The 20938-nt window shown below is 30.4% G+C and overlaps 1 protein-coding gene across 1 annotated transcript; it reads left to right on the forward strand.

Annotated features, from left to right (window-relative positions):
* Positions 1-1419: 1419 nt before the first annotated feature.
* Positions 1420-20739, forward strand: LOC145576439 (putative metal-nicotianamine transporter YSL7). Its single transcript, XM_081634203.1, has 6 exons — positions 1420-1966; positions 17828-17988; positions 18614-18711; positions 18812-18946; positions 19196-19382; positions 19465-20739. The coding sequence occupies exons 1-6, from the start codon at positions 1546-1548 to the stop codon at positions 20542-20544; spliced, it is 2082 nt and encodes a 693-aa protein (XP_081490329.1). The 5' UTR covers positions 1420-1545; the 3' UTR covers positions 20545-20739.
* Positions 20740-20938: the final 199 nt, after the last annotated feature.

Raw genomic sequence — 20938 nt, forward strand, 5'->3', positions numbered from 1 at the left:
GAGTTAAGTTAACTCAAGGTGAGTAAAGCATTAAGTCATGACATCACTAATAAGTAAGTAAATAAAACTCTAGGACCTACCATTTCATATTTTTCACTTTTAAGGACCTTTAACCTTTTTCATTCTTCAATTTAAGGACTTCAATTTAAAATTTAAATGTGAACAATTTCTCTTCCTCCATTACAACATTTTCTGTTGAAGACCAAAATCGAACACTAACTCGGATAATTATTGAAGCAAATGCCACAAATTACCAAACTTTCATCAAGTCTCTTTGTCCAAAAATAAAATAAAAAAATGAAAAAAAAAATACTACTTCGGTTCTTATTATTTATAACAAATGGATTTTTTTATATATATATTTCACAAATAATAACCCTTTTATTGCAAATAATAAGAAACAAAATTAGTAAATAAAACTTTCATTAAATCTAAAACCACATAGACCCCAAAACAATCAAATATCATCAACCTTATCAAATAATACACCATAAAAAACCGATCAACCAAACAATTGCAGCAGCTCGGCATTATAATCGAACACACAATAATTTTTTAAGTCCGTCAACACTCACAAGGATAGTGGTTGTTGTGGCTTTTCCGTCATACAAACAAGGGGAGAGCTAGAGAAAATTAGAGGAAATAAGTTGGGGTTTCTTTCATTCATACGCCAAACAAATTGAGGAAGGTGGGGGTTTCGTGATGATGATATATATATATATATATATATATATATATATATATATATATATATATATATATATATATATATATATATATATATATATATATATATATATATATATATATATATATATATATATATATATATATATATCACTCGGTGCGAACTGACTAGCTTAGAACGTCGGCCATCAAGTCCACCGACGTGGTTACGGTAGAACAACTGTCTAAGAATGAGAAAGAAATAATTCTGATTAAGGAACCATCATTTATGCATGATAATGATTTAATTATGATATGCACTTCGTAATGTATAAAGAATTGATAAAAAATTTGGTAAGGACCTAAGTTTTTTTATTATATATATATATATAATTAAAGAATTTAGTAAGGAGTTAAAGTTATTATTTTTTTTTTAATTTTTAATTTTTTCATAAAATAATTTGCTCCGATGAGTTAAGGTTCAGTTAAGTTACCGGAAAATTAACCATAAGTCTTCAAAGATGAAAAAAAATAGAAGGTCCTCAAAAGTGAAAAAACCAAAAAGTGAAGTCCTTATCTATCTTATACGGAGTACTTCACTCATTTTTCACCGACGTCCAAGTTCAAAAATTGCAAAAAATACCGCAAAAAATTACAGCTTCACCAATTCACACTTTCCGTTGACCAATTTTCTTCTTACCAAAACCCACATTTCAAAATTAGATATTATCACTAGTCATTACATCACTCAAAATGAACTTCCAATCCAAAAACAGCTCACTCACCTCATCACACCTCCATCTTCCTTTTTATCCCCCTTCCTCCCTTTAGATCCCGCATTTTCTCTCTCCTCCACAGCCACCTTCATCTACCACAACCATGGACGTCGAGAAAGCTGCGCCGGAAACCTCCCCTAACAACCTCCACCACCGCTACAACCACCGCGATTCTTATGCAGCCTCCGACGCCGGAGACGCCACCACCACCGACGCAACGCCGTCGGTGGAGAAGATGTTTGCCGGAAAAGTTGTACCGACATGGCGGAATCAGCTGACTCTTCGTGCTTTTGTTGTTAGCTTGATTCTCAGCGTTTTGTTTACCTTCATTGTTATGAAGCTTAATCTTACGACTGGTGTGATTCCGTCGCTAAATGTTTCGGCTGGATTGTTAGGGTTCTTCTTTGTTAAAACTTGGACGAAGTTTCTGGAGAAATTTGGGGTTCTTAAACAGCCGTTTACTCGTCAGGAGAATACTGTTATTCAGACTTGCGTTGTTGCTTCTTCTGGAATTGCGTTTTCCGGTTAGTTCATTTTCACTCTTTCGCTAATTATTTTTAGCTCGATTGAATTACTTTATTATTATTATTTTTTTTTTGAATAGGATTGAATTACTTTATTAACTTTTGCTTTGTATACATGATTTGTTTTTTAAGGTTGAGTACATCAGTATTCTTTATCTTATTATAGTAACTTTTTAGGATTAGATTAACAGATAGATACTCCATCCGTCCTCGATTAATAGTCACTTTTAAAGAAAAATCACGGAAATTAAGGAGAATAAAAGAAAGTATATTGAAAAAAAAAATTTACACTGGATATGCAAAAAAATAGAGAGAGAAAGTAATTAAAGTACATAGAAAAGTAAAATTTACATTGAAAAGTTAAATTTGTACAAATATATTTTGCAAATCTTAGAGAATTTTGGTAAAAAAATAATATTAATGGTACTTGAAAAAAGCAAATATGACTAACATTTTGGATGCCCAAAAATGGCATAAGTGACTATCAATCGGGGACGGAGGGAGTACAATAACGACCCAACTAGAATAAATTTTTTTATTCTTTGTATATACTACATGATTTTTTTACAGTAATGCCAACTTAAATTCAGGCATTTATACGCAGTAGTATTTTTAATAAAACTAGCTTAAATCCCGTGCATTGCACGGTTGTTAATTACTTTTAAAAATAATATTATAAAAATTATACAAATAGAATGACTCATGTTATATAATATATGTATTAGTGGATGCCCATTATATCCCTAGGATTATTCAGGAATATTCTAGATACTATTATTCCCCAAAACCCTAGTTGTATCTCATGTATAAATACATGTATAATTCCACATATTATTGAATAAGAATATCGATCTATTCTCTCTCCTACTTTCTTCTCATTCTCTTTAATTTTATAACACGTTATCAGCACCATCGCTAAGGAAAATCAATCATAATTGGTTGAGTAAAGGGAGATAGAAAACCAATACTATGCCGATTAACTCGACGAAAATATGAGGGAAATCAATCATCCAAAAATATGAGGGAAATCAATCATCATCGAGGTTAGTCTTTTGTATTTATTGGATTAATTAGTATGAAATTTATCATGAATTCATCACTATTTTTGTGTTACGATTGAATAATATTCCGATTTTATAAACATGTACGCTTTCAATTAATGCAAAGTATATACTACGTATATACATTTATATATTGGTATGCAACACTGATTATATTTGTTGTATGGAGTTTAATAGACGCTTCAATTTATTAAAATCAATTATTTATTTATTATTGTATAATCTCCTTATATGCTTGAGGAATGCAATTTGATAACACTGCATCGAAGGTGTTGCAAAATGCCAATTGCCCAATACTAAGAATTACGGAGTATTACTTTATTCTCTATGATTCCATGATTATTATGTTTGATTGTATGCTATTGATTAGGATTATCATTGCTACCTTATTATAATGAATTATGGCTTATTATATAAGCATTATTGGATGATGGTGGATTTATTGAATTGGTGGAAGTTTTTTTTTATGTCTCGTATTATTTATTTATTTATTTATTTATTTTCTCTGATAAACTTTGGTAAATAATAAATAAATTGTGTCATGATCATTGTCAATCCTTCGTACAACTACTACATACATACATAGCAAGCATCTCTGGTAAGCCTATTAGTAGATAGTTACATGAACTCATTTTGGAGGTTGCTTTGTTAAATTATGATAGGATGTTAAAGTTGTGCTTTTCTTCTACTCGTAGTAATGAGACACGACGCACTTGAAATATTCATATGATGATTGATATTATTATTTGTGTACTATAAGTTCAACTTGATGTTAGTGGTATCTGTTGCCTTTGAGATTAATGAAATGTTGAGTATATATGGACTATTGATGTAGAGTATCCATCATTATGCCCTTTAATAGATTCAATGATATTCTTACTAAGGAGCATTAGTTTTGAAGATTTAAAATAAGTACGTAGTATAATTTTTGGTTTTCAATCATAAATATAATTATATATTTTTTTTCGTTTCAATCTTACTAGTAATAAAGAGTTAAGTATTATACTAGTACAAACCAAGTTGTCTGATCTATATAATGAGAGGATTGCAAGTGAAACTTGTATTTCACTAGAAGCATGACTTTAGATTAGGACTAATTTATTTTGTTCAATTGTAAATATATGTTTAAAATCATATTATATGTGTTATTTTTGTTTGATCAATAATTACAAGTCAAAACTATATTTATTGAAGTAAAACAACGGTAAACTATTATCCTCATAATTATTTACATATGATAATTCTTGTACAATCAACTATAGTTAGCTTATCTCTTAGCATACTTATCACTTTAAGTTGTTATATTTGTAATTATCTTTAGCTTGGTTACGTTGTTCTCTCTGTAAAGTCTACTAAAGCATATATGCCAATCTTCTATTTCACTAGAACTAAACATTGAATTTATCCAAGAGTATGTATATATTATTTTTGTTACAGATTTTACTTTGGGTCTATCTTGATTGAATCAAGAGATTGTACCATGCTCATACAGTTCTTGGTTGAAGATTGTTTCATAGTGAAATAGTCAAGTTGTGTAATGAAGTATCAAATAGTACTATTATATAATAATATTGAAAAGAGTTATGATTAGAAATAATGAATTTTTCATTTATATGGATTTAAAATTCCCCAAACTTTATAAAGAAATATATATATATACTTGTATGTAGTCTGATCGTATTTTGAATTTAAATGTGTATATGAGGGTAATCTTTTATTTTATGTGAAAATAATTGATTTAAGGATTATGAGCAATAATGGTAATAATGACAATGTTTACTGATATCATATTCCTTAATAAATGTAGATGGATGATAGATAGATCTGTGATTTATTTCAATTGCATATGAAAAATAAGCGAATGTATTTTGAATGATTGATGTGTCATTTATATATTAAAAAATTGTACCATATGGACCTGAATTCCTTAAATATTTATGAAGGGTCAGAAAGCCCCATGAATTATATGAAGACTTATAAATGACCAAGAAATTTCTAATTTTTTCTAATGTATGTTGCTTGGATAATCCACTGTTTACATAATTAATGTGTTCCCATATACACAATGTCATGTGAAAATATAAAGAATTTATATAGTTTATATATTATTGTCTTTTGTTTGGATATCCAAGATACCAAATTCTAGCTGAATATTGATAAATAACTAGATATATTCATTCCCAGAAGTGAATGAGATTTTGCATACTTAATAAAGATTAGCATGCTTGCATGATGTTCTTTTGATTGTATATAATTCTTCATAGAAAAGTTCATAAGATAGAATTGCAAACATGAATACATATTATCTTTATACAATTAAAGGTTGTTGGACGATTAATATTATGCCCCCATATGCAAGGATTAGGGGGAGATATTATTCATTCCGTTAATTTAGGTAATCCTTGCACAAAAACACTAAAATACTTTGATGGTCAGTTTGATACATACATTAACTTAAATATCAACATTTATTTGATAGAGGTGGCCACACGATAATTATATCTTTAGTATGATACCATCCTGGAGATATATATGAACAATCATACTGTCATTGACTATATACTAGTTGTTAAGGCTCCCATTAAAATTTATGTCCCAGAAGGACAATATCAGTTGTTAATAATCAACCAAGGAGACGCCTGAAGCGTGGTGGATTAATGGATACCTATAGATAATATGGATTATCGAAAAAAAAGAAAGGAGCAACTGTTGACAATGACAGATTTGATGAAGTGATAAACTTTATTAGATCACTAGAAGCGTCATGTTTAGTAATATTAAATTTTACCATATTTATACAAAAGACTCCAGAAGAGTAGGAAATGTCCAACAAGATTAGCATGTATCAAGATTATACTAAATGCTCCAGCAGAGCGTAATTAAGTTATTATTATCGATCATGTATTAGTTGGTTGTCTTGCCAAGTGAATAAAGATATACATATTGTTATTCTTATATCACATTATATTCATGGCCATGCATAAAATACATTTGATAAGGCGATCACAGAATTGGAAAATTGACCATATATAGTTTAAATAAAAAGTGATTGAATGTGAAAATTAAATAGGCCATCCGGGTTCAATAAATACTCGTTACGAGAATCTGAAGTTTCATTTGATATGAAAGAAATTATGTGCTGACGCTCTCTCAATGTTAGATATATGAAATGAATTGAATGGCAAGACATAACATTGAGATTGAGATACATTTAAATTGTGAATTTAATAGTTTATTTTGACGAAAAAAAATTTCAAGAGATTGTACATATATAAATATATATATATATATATATATATAAGTTTCTAACAACTTTGTATGGGCATATGTAATGGGTGGCCAGAAGTTCACCAGGATAGTTTATGTTTTGTACAGTTTCAGGTGAGTAGAAGCTTACCGTATTAGGTGACTGAAAGCTCACTAAGGCTACTTGTATGTTAAATTTTTGAGTAACTAATGTCTCATTATTAAAATATTTTGATGATCAGAAGATCACTGTCTAGTGAATTATATACAAGTGACTTATACTTATATAACAATCTCTTGATTATTGGGGCTATTATCAGTCAGCACAAGAATAAAGATAAGAAATGATGAACAACTGCACAATATACTCTCTCCCCATGGATAATATTCTCCAGAAGAGATAAATTTTATTGAATATGATCTTCCCAATGAAATGAATTATTTTGCAAATTTATATACTAAGTTGGTCAAGAATTTTAATGCCCCTATATATGAGTTATTTTACCATTTTAGGGGGGAGAAGGGTTAGCATAAGTTGGCAAAATCAAGAACTTGATGATCCCTGTAATGTAAGTTTGAAAAGTTATATGCCAACTATTGTATACATATTATCAAGATATGTTGCACATTTATGATTTGATTTGTATTTAGTTATGACTCATGTTGCATAGCGTTGAAAATACATTTTGGTCATATTAATTATGTGTATACATTGAGATAAAATCTTGCCAATTATACTTGAATCACTACACCTGAAGTGTAGGTTGTATGATCGGTTCAAAAATAAAGATAAGTCTAATATATATGATATATGGCAAGATAGTGCAGTTAACACTAATAGTGTAATAGTATATAAATACTCTAGTGTATGAAATACCCTAAAAGTGGTATAGATATCTGAATTATTACAATAGATGGCCTATGATGTAAGAAAGTTATGATGGTACCAATAAGAAATGTATTCAGATATCATTGCAAAATATCATGCAAATTAAATTGTATCTTGAGGACTTATATGATACCGGTATATGATGGAACCGATACATAATATGCATATGCAAATGAATGGACTTGTGAATAAGGGATCAGAAATATATGTCCATTTTGATGTCGACATGAAACTAAAATAATAAATCAAAAGTTTATCATGGACTAGTAGTCCAATTTGAAAATGGATTTCTGAAATCCTCACTGTACAGTGTTTGCATTTTGAGTCCTTTATTTTTGAGTTTTAGATTTATGCATTACTCATTGTATGTATAGCATGTAGTTTGATGCATGACTCATCACATATGTATTTTGTTCATGATTTTATCATAAATTCTACATCTCATATTGCATGCATTAGTTCTATACAACAATTGTGTTATATGTGAATGTTTGTGGTATGACGAGTTTATAATTATGATGAAGGCTTACAAGAAGAAATTTATATATATTTCGATGGGCTTATAATTGTGATGAAAGTTTATATGATGACGATTCAGTAGCATGTTATGAATCATGCATAAAAAAAAGTTCCCGAAGAACTTACATACAATGTATTCAAATATCTAGCCCTTCAAATTCTATGTTTTGAAAAATGACAATATTGATATTGTTATCAAACTCATGGAGAGTATTGGTGATTAAGTTATTGAGTTTTCAACCTGAAATTTAACCAAGTGAGAGTTAATTGATTTTTGTAATCATTGGAAAACTCTCGTCTAAAATGAAAATGTCTAAAGAAGAATAGTAATGAGATATATTACAGTAAGAATAATCTTCTTATGGTCCAGAAGAACCATGAGTAAAGTATATAATAATTACTTATGTTATATTATTACTAATTCATATAAGCTTAGATATATCAAGATATTACAAGTTGCCATAAAATATTATCAATATTTGATTATCAATAGCTACTTTACGACCTCCAGAAGTAGGCAAATTTTGATGGTAAGGCAACTTGAAACAAAATTGTCATATAAAATAGTGGTAAACACAACATAGGTATTGTTCTCACAAGCATGCATGGATAAATGAAGATGTCTAACAAAGATTTGAAGATTCAAGTTTGATCAGGGAGGATCAGCTATCAAAGAATGTTATTCAGCTACAAATGTGAAGTCACTAAGGCATTGGATACATTACATTGGAAGATCTTAAGTTATGCATTCATCAGGGGGAGAAAAATACGCGCTGCACTCTTTTTCCCTTAACCATGGTTTTGTCCCACATTGGGTTTTCCTGGTAAGGTTTTTAACGAGGCAGCATGTCAAGGCGTATTACGAAAGTGTTGTACTCTTTTTCCTTCACTAGGTTTTTATCCCATCGGGTTTTCCCTAGTAAGGTTTTAACGAGGCACACTATTCGATAATGGTCATCCAAGGGGGAGTGTTATATAATATATGTATTAGTGGATGCCCATTATATCCCTAGGATTATTCAGGAATATTCTAGATACTATTATTCCCCAAAACCCTAGTTGTATCTCATGTATAAATACATGTATAATTCCACATATTATTGAATAAGAATATCGATCTATTCTCTCTCCTACTTTCTTCTCATTCTCTTTAATTTTATAACAACTCATGTATTAAAAATATGGTATATATTATTAAAAACCTGCAAGAGAAAATATTTAAATTACATGTAACATTTACAATGGATAGTTTAATATTTTTGGAAAGGAATTATATTTTATATAAAACAAATATCATAAAAAATTTTGATTTATTTTTTATTTTAAGAAGGTATTTTTAGAGGGAAAATTTTCAACCTGAAATTTAACCAAGTGAGAGTTAATTGATTTTTGTAATCATTGGAAAACTCTCGTCTAAAATGAAAATGTCTAAAGAAGAATAGTAATGAGATATATTACAGTAAGAATAATCTTCTTATGGTCCAGAAGAACCATGAGTAAAGTATATAATAATTACTTATGTTATATTATTACTAATTCATATAAGCTTAGATATATCAAGATATTACAAGTTGCCATAAAATATTATCAATATTTGATTATCAATAGCTACTTTACGACCTCCAGAAGTAGGCAAATTTTGATGGTAAGGCAACTTGAAACAAAATTGTCATATAAAATAGTGGTAAACACAACATAGGTATTGTTCTCACAAGCATGCATGGATAAATGAAGATGTCTAACAAAGATTTGAAGATTCAAGTTTGATCAGGGAGGATCAGCTATCAAAGAATGTTATTCAGCTACAAATGTGAAGTCACTAAGGCATTGGATACATTACATTGGAAGATCTTAAGTTATGCATTCATCAGGGGGAGAAAAATACGCGCTGCACTCTTTTTCCCTTAACCATGGTTTTGTCCCACATTGGGTTTTCCTGGTAAGGTTTTTAACGAGGCAGCATGTCAAGGCGTATTACGAAAGTGTTGTACTCTTTTTCCTTCACTAGGTTTTTATCCCATCGGGTTTTCCCTAGTAAGGTTTTAACGAGGCACACTATTCGATAATGGTCATCCAAGGGGGAGTGTTATATAATATATGTATTAGTGGATGCCCATTATATCCCTAGGATTATTCAGGAATATTCTAGATACTATTATTCCCCAAAACCCTAGTTGTATCTCATGTATAAATACATGTATAATTCCACATATTATTGAATAAGAATATCGATCTATTCTCTCTCCTACTTTCTTCTCATTCTCTTTAATTTTATAACAACTCATGTATTAAAAATATGGTATATATTATTAAAAACCTGCAAGAGAAAATATTTAAATTACATGTAACATTTACAATGGATAGTTTAATATTTTTGGAAAGGAATTATATTTTATATAAAACAAATATCATAAAAAATTTTGATTTATTTTTTATTTTAAGAAGGTATTTTTAGAGGGAAAATTTTTAATGCAATATTGACAAGTGTCTTTTTTATTCTCTTTTAGTATTATGTAATTGATATTTAAATTACATGTAACATTTACAATGGATAGTTTAATATTTTTGGAAAGGAATTATATTTTATATAAAACAAATATCATAAAAAATTTTGATTTATTTTTTATTTTAAGAAGGTATTTTTAGAGGGAAAATTTTTAATGCAATATTGACAAGTGTCTTTTTTATTCTCTTTTAGTATTATGTAATTGATTATAAGAAATTTTGAAAACGCTGTAGTTTATTTGGAACAAAGGGGCGTAAATTTTAATATAGTCCATTTCTGATATATCCATGTTTGAAGTGATGTTGCATAACAGAGAAACCTATGCTAAAAATAAAACAATTTTGGGTTATTTTATTTTAGTGCTAGGAGCCTAGGAGCCTAGGAAGTAATTACCTCATGTGCTCAATTAACATAGAAACACCCAAAGTTGTTCTTTTATGGATTTGAGTATGTGTCAACAATTTTTTTTTTTTTTTTTTTTTTTTTTTTTTTTTTTTTTTTTTTTGGGGGTGCGAACGTGGGACAAGCCCCCAAAATTTGTGTCAACAAATTTTTAGGGACATTCTATTTTATTTTATTTTACAAGTAATTTTTTTTTTTTTTTTTTATGTGACAACATCCTACTTTTTAGGAATTCAATTTGGTTGTGAATATGTGAGTAAGGCCGTAAGTAGGGGTGCTAATCGGGCGAGCCGAGCCCGAACTATGGTCAGCTCGGCTCGTGATCGTTTAAATTTGTTCGAACTCGAACCGAGTTCAAACCTTTAAGATTCGAGCTTTGACCGAGCCGAGCTTTGACTAAGCGTTGACCGAGCCGAACTCGAACTGTTCACGAACAAACTTGATTTATTCTTATCCCTAGTTTACTTGTCTTCTTTATTGTTTATTATTAATTTTTTTTATTTTACAACAAGTTTATTTTTTTAATAATGAAAACACTAACTTATTATTGTGTAATATCTATTGATAAATATATTTATATTTATATACATGATTTCTTTATATGAAAAAAATAATCGAGCTTGTTCACGAACTTTCGAGCCGAACTTGGCATAACTCAGCTTGGCTCGTTAAGGTCTCGAGCCGAGCTCAAACCCGAGTCGAGCCACCACGAATCGAGCTTTGACCGAATCGAGCTCGAATAGTTCACGAATAGCTCAGTCTCATTATCACCCCTAGCCGTAAGAGTGACTATTGTTTTTAAAAACATCCTGGTTTTTAGGAATTCAATTACAATTTCCCAATACATAAACTTTTCAAGTACAATAGATCAATAATTATATTATTATTACGGAGTATTATTATTATTATTACTATTCCGTATTATTCTAATTATATTTCTATAATAATTCATCGCAAAATTTGCATCATCAATGCAAAATAGAGTCGTGTTTGAGTAAACACTTTGGAACCTTTACACGTGAGGCTTGCCCATAGTAATGATTAATGAGTTTAATGGAGTATAATTTGCGATTAGTGATTGATTAATTATTCATTTAATTGTAATTTAAAAGTGCTATGAATCTAATTGATGTCACTTGATTCGTTATCATTTGAGTATCCCACAATCCCACATAACAATTAACAAATAACAATGGATGTGGACCAAAGTGAAAATGAAGATGCAAACTTTTATTTTGTATTATGGTGTGGGCCCCACAAGCGCTTTCATACTTTTTTTCATTTTGTTGTGTTTGGGAAATTTGGGCCCACTTGGCTCAATTTTATTTATTTATTTAATCATCGATGTTATCACCTTTCCAACTTTTTTTTTTTTTGGAAGCACACCTTTCCAACTTGATATATGGTCATTATGGATAACAAATTAACAACAGTGAGTATATAAATTTTGAAGCATGCGGCGATAGATGTAGACGGACCGATTTGACTCGATTTGTAAGAAACCCAATTTAGATTTCGACTTTTATATTTTTTACATCTTTTATTGATAGTTTTTTTTGGGCAATTTTATAGGAATTAATAAACATAAATAGGAAGTGGTAAAAGTACATTGAAAAAGTAAATTTATATTGAGTTTGCAAAAAAGCAAAAGAAAAACTAATAAAATTACACAGAAAAGCAAAATTTACATGGAAAACTTAAATTTACACAAATAGTGTTGCAAATTTTTGATAAAAATGTAATATTAAATTATTAATGGTAATTGAAAAAAACAACTGAGACTATCATTCTGGGACTTAAAATTGGCCATAAAAGACTATCAATTAGGGACAGACGGAGTATGACTCAAATTTGAAACACTATATTTGTTTAATATTATTGGCAATAATTAGATATTTTTTACTTACGCTTTATGTCAAATCGTTACAAATAATATATATATATTTTTAAAGGTGTCATTACAAATAATATGAAACGGATATAGTAGATTCAATTTGACCTGAACTAACCGATCTATTTATCCAAACTGAATCCTCTTGTTAGATTTGCAAAGTTTCAAAGCGAAACTTGATTTAATTTTAAATAAAGGTCTGGTAATTTTGTAATTTATACCAACTCGTAATTGTTCTTTGAGTTGGTTATTGTATGGAGGTTTTTATATTTTGAAATTATTGCATAAGTTATTAATTATACTTCATCCATTCATTTTTAGTTGTAATATGTGATAATTTGCATTATTCACATCTGCCTATCTAACTATCACACAATTGCTAACTAAATTAGTTAATAACCATATTCACATGTAGTTGTACAAAATTGACTCATGTAAAGGCTTCAATGTAATCAAATATCAAATCATTGTTAACTAATCCACAATATTCATCATCATATACTACTTCTGTGTTTAAATAAATGAAATGTTCTTCTTTTCTGGACATGTTTAACTAAATAAAACGTTTCATCTTTTAATAATTCTCTCTATTTTTATAATAATATTCTCTTTATTTTTAAATAACATTTTACTAACTAAATGTCTCCACCAAACCCCTTAATCTATTTTTTCTCCTCAAGTTATACCCCATTACCTATTATTTTAATAAATTCATTTAACTTTCCTAAAATTACGTGAAAGCCAAAATGTTTTATTTATTTAAACACGGAGGGAGCACCGAGAGTCTTGAAACATATTTATCTTTCATTGAAACATGTTTTTGAATTATTTATTTATTTATTTTTTAAAGTAATATCTCTTTTTTAAGAAAGCAATAAACCTAAACTAAGCACACCAAAGAAAAAAAAAGGAAAAGAAAATAATTGTTAAGTAGGTGGGTGTAAGAAAACTACTTCCTCCGTTATTTTATTATTGGACCATAAGGATCTAATACAAATTTTTTAGAAGTGGAAAAAAAAGAAACAGAAATTAAACATAAAAATACAAAGTAGCCCATGTGATTGTATACACAAAATTAAAAATTCAGTGTTGAAAAGTAAGTATATTAGGTATTTGTTGTGTGGAAACAAATATTTTTTTTCCTAAAATGAATATAGTGTAATATTTGTGAAACTTCTTTAAAAGCCAAGTGGTGCAATATTAAAAAAAAAAAAAAATGGGGGAAGTATGATCAAAGAATAAGACAAACAAAAAAATATTGGTAGATGTAAGAAAAATTAAATAAGTATGAGTTGAGTAAGAGAGTTTAGGTAGTAAAAAGAATTTGTAAGGTCCTGTTCACTTTATCTTAAAAAAATTACATTCAGTAAAAATAATTTCAATTTGAGTTAAAATAAGTTCAATTTTGTAAAAATAATGTCAGTTCAGTAAAAATAATTTAAGTTTAGCAAAAATAATTTCACTTCAGTAAAAATAAGGTGAAGTGAACAGAGGCTAAATAGTGAAATGGAGTGAAAATATTAATAGAGTATATTTTTAGAAGCAAATCAAAATGAAAATATTTAAGAAAATTTTGAACTAATCAAAATATAAAGTTTAAGATCATTTTAGTATAAAATAGGTAATCAATGAGATATTGGCTTAGTTGTTATGCACTTATGGTCTTGTACTATAGATCACGAGTCAAATCCCCTCACCTCCATTTGTAATTTGTATTGTTCACGTGATTTATTAGTATTGTGTGAGAAATCAAGAGCTTGTCAAAAAATGTATGTAATTACCTTTATAGTGTGTTTGGATAGATTAGGGAGGATAGATTAGGGGGAAGGAAAAGAAGGGGAGGGAAGAGAAGGGGTGGGAAGGGAAGGGGAGGAGAGGGAAGAATGAAGAGTTTTCCTTCCAAATCTCTTCATTGTAGAGATCAATTTCTTGCAATTCTGTCCCTTCATTTCTTTCCCCTTTAATTTTCTTCCTTCCTCATTTGCTATTCAAATGAGAGATTATCTACCCTCAATTTCTCTTCCCTTCCTTTTCCTTTATTTTCTTCAATCCAAACAAAGTGTAAAGGAATGAAATGAAACATTAGGACCTGTTCTGATTGACTGAATTGATTGGAGCTGAAGTTAACTGAACTTAACTGAACTGAACCGAATATTTTATGAGATAAGGAAATTATAAACTGAACTAAATTGAAATAAAAATAATTTGAAGAGAACAGACCCTAAACTTAACTGACTATAAAGAACTGAAGTAGGTGGTTTGTGTTTATGAAAAATATAAAGCTACGCAAAATTTTGTTAGATAACATGGATCATATGAAAAAAATACCACTTATTAAGATACGTCCAGTCTGTTTTTGTTGACTCACAATTCATATTCATATTTTCCTTTGATAATTATATCATCATTTGATAACTATGATAGTTGAGTGGCGTACAATTATAAATTGTTCCATTTTCAACGTATAATTCTTCTTCGTATGATATAGTCAGTCGGCCTGTATTAACTTTACACAGTTGATTATGACAGGTTTGATATAGTATGTGTAGTTTAAACTAATTTTGAATTTCAACCATAAGCTAACTAATAGAGTATACCAGTCATGTGCTGCAACTGTAAACTTAAGCATTTGTTATGTAGATCATCTAATATGCAGAGTCACTGTTACAAATAGATCACGAGCTCAAATTTATATTTACTGTGTCTACTACTACAACTAATTTGACTTGTGTAAAAAGATGTCATGTGAGATTTGTTCTAACTTCAAATATATAATTTTAAAATATAATTTTTTTTTTTTTTAAAATAATCACTTGTAGAGTTGTAGATAATTAAATACTGTATTAATTTTATAATTGTGTTTTATAAATCTAATATGACTTGTGTAAAAAGATATCAGTAATAAAAATTATGAAACATATGTGAAAGAAAGATATCAGTACTATAATGGACAATTTGATATTTAAGGAAATTTATTTTAGATTTTAACAAATAAAAGTCATAATTTAAATATAAACCTTATTTTTGTAACAAATAAGTTTTTTTTTTTTTAAGTACTTCCTATTTTTTTTTTTAGTTGCCACACTTCTCTTTTCACGTTTGTCAATGCATGTTTTTAATCGTTAATATTTTTAATTCCCGACATGTGAAAATTATTAACATTTGATATTAAAATTGTATAAATCGAGACGAATCTAACAAGATCCCACATTGACATAACTATATTTTTACTTAAGTATAAATCGTCAAAACTAGTTAAAGCGAAATATATGAATGGTGTAAAAGTCAAACTGTTACAGCTATTAAAAAACGGAGGAAGTATATAATTTTGGAGGAAATGTTTTATATTATATTGCCAAGTGTCCCTCTAAGTTTTACCTTTAGAGGTTTTAGTATAATGTAATTGATTGATTGATATGTTAATGATTAAAATAATACTACCATATAATTATAATTTTTATTTATTAATAACTAAATATGTCAACGATTGAAATAATATATTGACAAGTCTTAAAAGAGAAGTGTCGTAAGTTAAAAAAAAGAAAGTATTAAAAAATTGGAAGATAAAAGAATTGAGGTGGGTTTGTGGGTCTCACAGTTTGGAAACTTTGAATATGGACTTGTAAGCATAATGATATTTCAAAATGTGGACCAATCCAAAGTTTAGGAAAAATAAAATTAGACCAAAATTTTCTCTTTATAGAATAGTACTTCGTATTTGCAACACAAGTCACGCCAATGTGATAATATCAACTACCTTTGTAAAGGTGGGGGCAATACACTTCTGCTACTACCTTACATTAATCCACAACTTTTTTGTTTTTTTGAACAATATCAAAACACAAATAAAAATCTGCATAACATTAGGAAACATAGCTTAACTAATCTGGTTGTATTTTGCAATTTGTTGCACCCTTTGACACAAACTCTGTCACGGAGTACTGGTCAACATCTAGTCGTTTGTACTTTGTAGAATTCCTATGATAAGAAATTTATATTTTTGTAGTGAGATGTGGCGGTGTAGTGCTAAAGACAAAGTGGTAGAAGTTGTCATTTTAAATTTGCATATTCCACGGATATTTGATTTCTTGATTGAGGACTTGAGGTTGAGGATTTTACAGCATTAGAGTAATCGCAAGCTGTTATTCACATGATAGTCTTTATTCAACTTGAAACCCTGTCTTAGATCGTTCTATTAGATTTGATTGGTTGTGGTGGTGTGAGATTAATATAATGGATTCTGATCTTTTTAAATCAGTCGTGACTTGCTTTCAATCTTGATCTTTTTCCATGAAAGTTAATCTGAGTGAAAGCTACCTGTTATAGAGTACGGGTTATCAAACCTCATTAAAAGACTAAAAAGAGTTTTAAGTATTGGTTTGAAACAGTGAAGAACTCCACAAAGTTGTACAAACAAAGGTTAGAAATTAGATTATGGACCCAAAATGGTGCTCACCGTCCGTGCACAAAAAGTGCATATGTGCATATGTAAAAGAACATGGCATGATAAATGAACATGTGTTATGGTGTTTTATATTATGACTATAGCTGTTGTTTTTTGCTAATGAATGATGTTTTTTTTAGTGAGTTCATTTATTTGTTTGTTTTTGTAACTAAATGGTCTATTTTTATCTTATTTCATTGAAGAAATTAATTAGACGTGCCATAAAGTTATATACTATGGAGTAACATTACTAAGTAAACAGTCATTTATTTGTATGTGAGGAGTTGTGCACATCATCTAACTTTTGTATCTATTTTTGATAACTCTATTGTAGTACCCTTTTGTGACACTCGTTGATAACATTTTTTGATTTCTGTTATACTGTCCCCAAACTACTTGACTCAAGGGGAATGATAAAATATTTTCTTTTATCATCATATAAGGATATTATGGAAAACAGGGAAGGATAAAAAAAGATAAAAATAAATTATTAAAGAAATCTGTCCTTAATTGAATATCTGGGCCGATTAACTTCACTGTTCTTGATATATGTCATTGGGTGGTCAATGATATGTGTACAATTGCATCGTATTGCTGGGAAATGTGCAGGATGCCAGTGAAAACATTCTTTTGTGCATAATATTATACTTGAGAATAGAATACTTGAGTAATCAGATGCAATTAGTCCAGCTTATATTAATGCATTATGGTTCAGCCATTCAACATGGTTGTGTTTGTCCTGTAACTTTACAATTGAGGAAAAAGAGATGGCAGCTTGATTTTAAGTATTGATGTAGCATGGCTTCTTGATCTTGCTATGATTTCTTCTTTTTAGTTTTGTTGTGTTTAGATATGTAAATTTTTTTTTCAATGTATTGTACTTAATTTTATTTTGTGCAACAGGAGGTTTTGGTAGTTACATTCTTGCAATGAGCTCAAAGATTGCGATCATGGGAGACAGAGGCTTTCAACACGACACCAAGAACCCACGTCTGGGATGGATGATTGGATTTCTCTTTGTTGTTAGCTTTCTCGGTCTGTTTTCAGTTGTCCCTCTTCGGAAGGTTGGTATATTCTTCTCATCTTAATGAATGTTATGAATCCTATACTTTATCAGCCATTTATATGTAATCTGCTTTAATCATGTCTTATACCAAATTGATTATTCCAAGGTGAACTGGCATGTGCTAAAAATTTTAATGTTTCACATCCACCCTCAATCACAGTTTGCAATTTTTTATTTATTTAGAGTCTTCCTTTCCTGGAGATAATACTAAGTACCAACTGTTCTGCATTATAAGCAACTTAGAAATTGTTATAAGATCTGTAGAACTCTACTGATGCTGTTAAAATGAAACACGTGGTGCAAGTAGAGTATTCCCACCAGGCCACTATTGCGATTTATTAGATTAATTTTTTGTGCTAATCGACTTGATTATACAGGGCTCCCTCATCTTCATTTTCTAACTTAAACCAATACTCATGTTTTTTCCTCTGTCTTCCACTTTGAACATCATCCAGCATCAGCTTCTCTGATACAACTCGTGCATTTAGTCAGACACTTGGTTCATTGTTTTCTTTGCTGTTATTGTTGACCTGTAATTTTCTTACGCTTTTCTCTTTACTTAAAACTTTGTTTAGTTTGATCAACAATCTTAAACATAACAAAATAACGGCTATCATTTACAGATTATGATTATTGACTTCAGACTTATATATCCTAGTGGGACTGCTACTGCCCACCTAATCAACAGCTTTCACACCCCAAAGGGAGCCAAATTAGCCAAGTAAGGCTTTTAACACAGTTCAATGTATTGCAATTGCCTCCTGGCAGCATGGCAAGACATTTTATTTGACTTGATTTTTGCTCTCATCCTCTAATTACAGGAAGCAGGTAAAGACTTTAGGCAAGTTTTTCACATTCAGCTTCTTGTGGGGTTTCTTCCAATGGTTCTTCACAGGAGGAGATACTTGTGGATTTACCAATTTTCCGACTTTTGGCCTGAAAGCCTTTAGCTACAAGTATGCATATGAATATCATTCTGCCTCTGCTGATCCTTTGAGTTAATTAATGATGTTGGCAATTATAGTTCCACCTCATATAAATATCTCGTGTTTTAAATTTTTAATAAACTATGAGTGATGTGAGTTGAATGGATACATATTGTTTGGCAAGCTGAATGATTTTTTTAATTTCTTCAACTGATAGTCAAGTTTACACGTAATTCAGTTCTGACCTCTGCTTGCTTTTGTTTTGGAGTGTAATCACAGGTTCTACTTTGATTTCTCAGCAACTTATGTAGGTGTTGGTATGATATGCCCATATCTTATTAACATATCTTTGCTACTTGGAGCAATATTATCATGGGGAATCATGTGGCCCCTTATAGAGACGAGGAAGGGTGTCTGGTATGATGCAAGCCAAACAAAAACGATGCACGGTTTGCAAGGTTACCAGGTATCTTCTTGTTTCATTAATTTCTGCAGTGCTCCAAAAGAAAGATGTGCAAAACAAAATTTAATCTCCGATTTTCTTGCAGATATTTATTGCCATAGCTATTATCCTTGGTGATGGACTCTACAACTTCATTAAAGTCTTTGGGCGCACAATTTTTGGTTTGTACAAGCAATTTCAGGCCAAAGATACAGGCACGATTCTTCCTTCTGAACATTCAGATCCTGATGACTCTACATCACAGTCATATGATGATCAACGGAGAACTCGGTATTTCCTCAAGGACCAAATCCCAAATTGGGTTGCTGTATGTGGCTATGTTGTCATTGCCACAGTATCTATCATTACACTGCCTCACATCTTCCATAGTCTCAAGTGGTACCACGCTCTAGTCATGTATATTATTGCACCAATGTTGGCCTTCTGTAATGCTTATGGGTGCGGGCTTACTGACTGGTCCCTGGCATCAACTTATGGAAAATTGGCTATCTTTGTTATTGGTGCTTGGGCTGGGGCTTCGCAGGGTGGGATTGTCGCTGGACTAGCAGCCTGTGGGGTCATGATGAATATTGTTGCCACAGCATCAGATCTTTCCCAAGACTTCAAAACAGGATACATGACACTAGCATCTCCCAGGTCAATGTTTGTCAGTCAAATAGTAGGTACAGCAATGGGTTGTATTATCTCTCCTTGTGTCTTTTGGCTTTTCTACAAGGCCTTCCCTGATATAGGCGAGCATAATTCACAGTATAAGGCACCTTATGCCTCCATATACAGGAGCATGGCCACTCTTGGAGTTGAGGGATTCGGTACATTGCCAAAAAATTGTCTCACACTATGCTTGATATTCTTCGCTGGAGCTGTGGCCATCAACGGGATCAGAGACTTTGTTGGGGAAAGATGGGCAAGATTTATACCAATTCCAATGGCTATGGCTATTCCTTTCTACATCGGAGGTTACTTTACCATTGACATGTGTGTTGGTAGCTTAATACTTTTCTTATGGCAGTGCACTAACAAAGCCAATGCTGACGCATTTGGACCTGCAGTGGCTTCTGGGTTGATTTGTGGGGATGGAATATGGACTCTGCCAAGTTCTATACTTGCTTTGGCTGGTATTAAACCACCCCTCTGCCTTCAGGTTGTTCCTAGGCTACATAGTTGAAAATTTTACGATTTATTTCTTGTCATAGGTGCAAAGTGTTACTGTTATATAGGTTTACTAGCTTATACCAATTGTAGATTCTTGTAAGCTGTTTCAAATCTGAACATTATACACGTTAAACTCTATATGTACTTTTTTGAAGGTTAAACTCTTATATGTACTTCTGTGTTTGAGCAAACTGCCATTTACACGGGTAATACAGCGAGATCTGTTACAATAGACCGTTTGCTTGATCTAACTAATATTACTCTTTAATCTTGTATTCATCTTAAAACTGTACTATATTCAAGTCAAACATGTAAAATAACTAAAATTGATGATTAGCATTCATTTCCCTTCCTTTCCTGTCATATCCTCTCAAAAAAGGCCTCAGGCCCTATATTCCTTCCAGCTT

The sequence above is a fragment of the Chenopodium album genome, chromosome 13 (assembly GCF_948465745.1).
Source record: "Chenopodium album chromosome 13, dcCheAlbu1.1, whole genome shotgun sequence".
Lineage (NCBI taxonomy): Eukaryota > Viridiplantae > Streptophyta > Magnoliopsida > Caryophyllales > Amaranthaceae > Chenopodium > Chenopodium album.